General features: G+C 41.0%; 1 protein-coding gene across 1 annotated transcript; it reads right to left on the bottom strand.

Annotated features, from left to right (window-relative positions):
* Positions 1 to 161: 161 nt before the first annotated feature.
* LOC124476450 (neuroepithelial cell-transforming gene 1 protein-like) lies at positions 162 to 6,204 on the bottom strand. Its single transcript, XM_047033598.1, has 12 exons — positions 4,660 to 6,204; positions 4,104 to 4,170; positions 3,875 to 3,934; positions 3,364 to 3,471; positions 3,084 to 3,251; positions 2,891 to 2,953; positions 2,704 to 2,800; positions 2,547 to 2,623; positions 2,187 to 2,444; positions 1,845 to 2,015; positions 1,500 to 1,686; positions 162 to 1,365 (listed from the first exon to the last, which is right to left on the bottom strand). Exons 1-12 carry the CDS (start codon positions 4,791 to 4,793, stop codon positions 1,025 to 1,027), a joined length of 1,731 nt encoding a protein of 576 aa, XP_046889554.1. The 5' UTR covers positions 4,794 to 6,204; the 3' UTR covers positions 162 to 1,024.
* Positions 6,205 to 6,789: the final 585 nt, after the last annotated feature.

Raw genomic sequence — 6,789 nt, 5'->3', positions numbered from 1 at the left:
AGCGTGTTCAAAAGATTGTCAGGTTTGCGGATATTCTTGGTGCCTTTCAGGATTAACTGCTTCCTGAAAGAAAATATGCATGCTGGATACAATGCACAACATCATCTTACACTCAACCATTATCTCTTAACACTGAGCCTTTCATTTAGGAACGTGAAAACTTCAAATCCCAAATTGGTTTCTTTATTGTTTCGATTTGTCTTCACACATACAGGTAGTTTTACAGCGTTTCTTTTTCTATCCCGTCATCACATGTAGTCTAATGTCAGATCTTTGTTCTGGTAATCGCTTCATTCGTTATTCCCACAACCAAGTGAACCTTCATAGAAACCATTCTTAACTCACAGACCTCACACCCTGTCACTGACCCCACAAACACAAACTTTTCCCAGCATTTATCTCCCTTTTCTCCAGATATCCTTTATCTGACAAATTATTTACATGTTTTTGTAAATAACATCTACTGGCTGAAGATCAAGAACACTAGCTGCTGCATTAAAAAGAGAAATGGCCAAAGCCTTTGTGATCTCAATAGCATCCAATAGACCACACCTGCAGGACGGACAGCAATTAATCAAGGACTGTGGAAAAGAGTTACATGTAAACTACAATGACCTTACCACATTACACGAGTTCTAAACAATGCTATGAATACAAGAAACAAAGTTAGTCATTTGAGCAAAAATATTTTCACTAAACTGCTGTAAACATTAATTCAGTCACATTGGCACATGCTGTGTGAATATTCCCTTGTAAGCTACAAATAGGTCTGTACTGAGACAATTCTATTCACTTTGATGGGACAATAAACCACACAAACTGGACGGGGGGGTTTTACATAGCTAAATAGTTTCCAGTGCCATCACTAACGACAAGCTTGTGCTATGGCAAAACCACTACAAAATAGGTATGCAATGGAAATATACTAGTCTAGCACACAAGAATAAGTCCAAGATACAAATCAAAACATTGTTCAAGTGCTTGTCTCAAAAGCGCCTGTACAGATTCAGTGTAGATCTGGTACCTACACTCCTGTCTCCTTCCTCTTCCCCAGTGAACTACCACTGCACTTTCTGTACAGTTTACGTTTGAGGGAAGAGGAGTTTGAGGAAGGGGTTTGAGGACAAGGGTTCGGCTCAGAGAACTGGGGACAGTTCTCACCTGAAACTTCATCAGAAATAACTGCAGAGTGTCGCTCAACACTGATAGACTCATTGTGGTCAGTGGGATGAGACTTCTGGTGTAAATTAATAGCACTGCGCAGGCAGTTGAGCCATTGCTGTTTGTGGAAGACATCATTGACCTGGAGGGTGTGGGACTGGCCGTGGGATGGATCCATGGAACGCACACGGAAAATGTTCTTGGCTGGGAGCAAAAAAAAAAAAAACATGAATAAAATAATATCAGAGTTACAGGCCACAGCAGAAGGATGAGCAATGGATTTCCATTTCCCTTTAACTATTAGGAAGCACAGCACCCTGGACCCGATTCCTGCTCACCTTTCTCTCCATTGCTAAGAACTCCCCTGAAAGAGCCTCCCATTCGGATCTCCCCATCCTGCAATTCCTCCAGGGCCAGATCCCGGACTGGTATGGGCTGCCGGTACACCTGAAAGCAGCTCCTCTCATTCCTCATCACTGGCCGGGTTAGGACCAGTAGCTCAGAGAACAAGAATACATGCAGTTTCTGGAATACAATGCAGAGATAGATTGTGACTTTGATTGTAAGAAACAAATTAAAAACAATTATTTCTCCAAATGTACAATTTCCAATGTACTATTTGCAAATTGTGGGGTAACACTGTAACCTGCGTGTGGCTGAGTGTAATAGAGGAAGTTGCTTACCGAGCCACTCTTATTACGCAGTTCTCCGTGACACAGAAGCGTCTTGCAGCTGTCAATGACAGGGTCTCTCTGCTTCTCATCCAGGTACTCCAGTTTATTAATGTAGTACTGGCACTCAGATTCTCCCTTTCTCATGTTGATGTCAGACAGAACTCCCTGGATTATAACAATCTATAATGACAGTATTACATAAACAGAAAGTTCAATCTTTTTCAGAATTCACAAAGGGCTCATAATGAATTGACGTCAACTGACCAGGGATTATCAGTATAACATATAATGTATATGAGTATGGAAGTATTTTGACGAGTGGAATGCAAGTGTGTATTTGAGTGAACATACTGCTCTCTCCAGACAGGCTATGTCAGGATGCTCTGGTGAGGTGTGTCTCAAGATCTCCCTCAGCAGTAGGGGGTATTTGACCAGGCGTGAGCGAGGAATGTCCAAGAAGCTCCACAGGTCCAGCTTCCTGCTAAAAGGCGACTCTTGGCATCGCTGCAAGAAGTCATGGACTCTGCGGTCCTGCTTCTTCTGGTCCAGCAGAGCTTTGGCTGCCAGCTGGTTACTGCAGTATTCTTTGTATGCATTCAGCCCAGGCAACTGTAAAAAAAAAAAGAAGAAAAAGAAAAGATCATGAAAAACAGATTCTGACAAGTTCCGAATGTGCTAATACTAAAGAAACACAGCAAAACTGATACCTACCCAGTCTATGACTATCTGTCCAATCTGGCCTACTGTTCCATTGGGGCCTGTTCCATTAGCAAGCTTAGTCAACAGATCTATAGGGAGGATACATGTGTCAGTGTTAAAAAATGAATTCTGCCTTTAAATGGTGGAATAGCATGTGGTAAAAACTCACCTTCATGCAAAGGGATGTAAGCATCCAGATCTCCAAATATTATTGCCAGCTCCTCGTCTGTCATGATGGAGAGCTTCAGCATAGGGTCGTGATATGCCTGTTGACAAGCAAAACCATGTTGGTTATACACCTATACACCTTGGTACAGCTAGATTTACCCATTTTACCAATAATTTGAGGTTAACACCTTTCTTGCCATTTGGAGATCCTCAATGAGATCCTGCTCCCCTCTGAGTAGTTCATGAATGGCCTAAAAGGGAAGCACAAGTATACATCATGATCCATCACCAAGTCTTTACAGAGTTTATCATAAGAAGCAACTGTCCATTGTGGATTAAGGTACAATGTTCTATAATTATGACCACAACAAATTGCAGTACCTCCTGTCTCTTGATCTCTTTGGTGGAATATGTGCTCTTCTGATGGACATCTAGGCTCTCAGACCACAGTGTGCTGTTCCTTCGTTTGGTGGGAGTCTGGGCTACTGCCTTGCTGCAGGACTTCTGGGACATGCTTGGAGACTTGCCATCACTACGCAAGGACATGGACTGGTTTGGGGGGGGCAGAGGCAGATTGTTAGAAAATATCTAGTACTGGTGACCCTTGTTGGATGCTATCTGGGAGCCTAACTTCTGGCAGAGTTATGTAGTTAGTAGCTACCTGGATGGTCTGACCAAAGCGTCGGACTGCACCATTCTTGGAGGGGGAGATCAGATTGGCCAGTGATGACACTCTTCCCAGTGGACGGACACGCTTGACACTAGGTTCCTGGGTGGGGGAGACCGTACTCTTATCACATTGTATCACACTAAGTAATGTCTGATTGTATGATCATTTATGACACTACTTTTCTGTACTTCCATTCTATCAAAGCATAACAAACACAGAGCCTACCATCTTACAGACAAAGAGATTATCCTGGGCCACAAATGCACTCATGAGTCATGACTAACGTCACTTGCTACCTGACTCAGTCAGGCAGATTAGAGCACTTGCGTATGTCGCATGAGCACTTATTTGTTGCATTTCCACAGGTAACAACAGGTTCTCCTATTTTTTGTAAAAATACTTTTATTTTATTCAGGCTTTGTCAATCTATAAAGAGGACATGGTGTAATGAGTGCCAAATAGAGTTATTTTTGCATGGTCATAACTGTGAATTGATTCTTACCTTGAGGTCAAAACTGGACAGACTGACAGTGTCATCGTCCTTCTCTTTGCGTTTTCTTTTCTGTGGAGAAATACGTGATGCTTTGTTTCAGAAATCATCAAAAGTTGATAAAAAGTCAATAGCCAGACATGTTTTATGAAATTGTGTTTATCCACGAGTACACCAATGTAGCACACATTATGTGCTTGCCTAGGTCTATTGTTTGATTTTGTGTGTGGCCTCTACTCACCAGACTGAAATCCCATGGTGTCCCTGGTGTTAGGAAGGTAAAGGAACTACCCCTCTGCAGTGGAGGTCTATATGAAGTGCAATAAAGCATTTTCTAAGGTCTTTTTTTTAATTCAACCGTTTCTACTATGACATACCAGCAATACAATATGACTGGATGTATGGCATGAGCATACAACAGAATAACTAAAATGATTGTCAATACAATGGCATTTTTAGTATTAGTAGTTGGGGAATTTGCAGAGTTCGGCATGTGTGTAGGAAGAAATATAATTGCTCTTTCAAGGTCTCCAGGAAAGAGTTGGCTAATAAGGAACATTGATAAAGGGAACAATGTTATCATATCCTCGGGCCATGACTAGAAAAAGACATCCCCATAACATCAAATCACATGCAACTAGCGTTAGTTATGTTCTGTCAACGGTGACTCTCACGACTAAAATTACACATTAGAGATAACGATAGCCTAACTGTCGTTAACAGACGTGTTATCGCGGTCTCTACGCCACTAATGTATAAATAAAACATCAAAAGCTACTAGACCAACAGTGTCCTACTTTTTGGAGTTGATCCTTGCCGAGTCGGGGGATGTCTCGGAACCCGTGTTGACGGTAGAAGGCCTGGTTGAAAACACTCTACGGCGTTTCATCTTTTTCCCTGCAATAGAGTCGACTTCCTCTTTTTCCTCCATTTGAGAAATTGTGTGTGGTAAAAATCAAAAATTCAGATTCAAGTATGGCATGGATCTGGTAAACTAAACCCTTACAAAAACAATACGACGAAGATAAAAATCTTGGGACGGTAGACGCATGACGGCGGAAGTTTGAATATGGCGGAACTTGAGAAATGACCAATAGGAACAGGGCTCGAGGATTTCATGATTTGCACACCAAACCGGCTGATTATGTGAATGTGAGTATGTATCAGAATGCAAAAAAACTTACACCGTTATGCATTTCTTCTCGGACATAGAAAACCACGAGAATAAATATCTTGTAAATGTTTTATGAACTGTGTTTAAACAGTTATCTGGCTCTTTCTGCTAACGGACATTAATAATACAATGCAGTCAAATTTGATACTAGTGTGTAGGACCACCGTTTAACAGGCGTGGGAAGAAAGGTTGCAGACAAAATAATTGATTAATGTTAAGAGAATGCGCTATTGGAAGTATTGTTTCAAAACCACGATAAGCTCCAATTAAAGTTAATTATCAAGCACCAAACAAACAAGACACTTTGAATGGCCCAAAATGTGAGACATGCCTGCATGTGAATTTCTTCTGACCAATTGTTTTATAGGCCTACATGAACAAATCCGAACTGGTTCCCAGGTGACATAATATTAGATAAAACATTTAGAATGGGGATGCCTCTTATGAACTGCACATTAATAAAGGCATTGATACACAATGTAAATCAAGAATCACAGTCAAATCAAGAACACACATCTCTCAATACCTCCAACACTGGACTTTTCATATTATGAACTAGGTATTGTAGGCTAATGATCCAAGAAGCAAGTCTGACAGGGCACCCTTCTAAACATTCAGACCCCGAGGTTGTTGGTGTGACAAAAAAGAAACAATGTTCGATTTATGAGATAATGGAGAACATGTTGTTCTCGTTGAATACATTTCTCTCACTGAATTCAAGGACATTTCTTTCACTCAGAAACATATCTGACAATCAAATAACAACATAAATGGGATAGGGAAATCAAAATACCCTATGAATATTACATAAGGATGCTTGTATGCAGGACTGTTGCTTTCTCATACTACTTTACATTTGTTTGCATGATGTACATTTGCATATAATACTGAGGCGTTCTCCTTACTGTTTTAAACAACGGCAGAGAAACACAATGACAGATAAAATGTGGAATATTTGATTACGTAATTTGAAGGCTGCTCTGGCGTTCTCTCTGCATTATTAATTGCACCAAGCAGACAAATTCTGCATGCTCTAACAAGAACAAACAAAGCATATTATGAAATTATGCACTGGCACTCTAGTGAACATTTTAATCCTATGTGTTATCTTCGGGTCATTGTGACCCCCCTACATGTTGCAACAACTTTACCTCATACAAAAATAAAGTGAAGAATGTTCTTTAAACCGTTGGGCTGTCTCACACCCCCCACAGCGCGAGGGTTAAAATTAAATACTTTTTATTTGTTTTTGTATCGGGCATAGTTGTCGCAGTACAATGATGGGTCGTTGTGAACCTTCGGGTCATTGTGACCCGAAGTTAGCACAAGGGTTAATCACTCCTGCATTGTTGTGGAGCCTCAACATTCCAAAGGTTGATAGTCATGTGACCTCCCTCCATCCACCTCATCATAGACTCAACGTATGGTTAGGCTGCGATCCATCAAGCAGGAAGTGATTGGCTCCTTGGACTGTGGTTGTCCTTCATGAAAATGTAATCACCTCTGCAAGGCCATCCATTCCCATTTCATCAGGATACCCATCTGTCAGCTGAAATGTAGTTTCTGAGTTCACTGGAGGAGCGACTTGATCATGTCAGACAGGACATGGCATGCCTCTAATCCATCAGGTCACCATGCTGTCAGATACGACATGTAAATTCATAATTATGTTTTCCTAATAGGATTTTACAACGAGCCATTAAATATAATAAATAAAATATATTGAGGCAGAAGTTCAGGGTCAACACACACT

Source organism: Hypomesus transpacificus, chromosome 14 (assembly GCF_021917145.1).
Source record: "Hypomesus transpacificus isolate Combined female chromosome 14, fHypTra1, whole genome shotgun sequence".
Lineage (NCBI taxonomy): Eukaryota > Metazoa > Chordata > Actinopteri > Osmeriformes > Osmeridae > Hypomesus > Hypomesus transpacificus.
The sequence above is the reverse complement of the archived record's forward strand: the minus strand, read 5'-3'. Positions and strand labels throughout refer to the sequence as shown.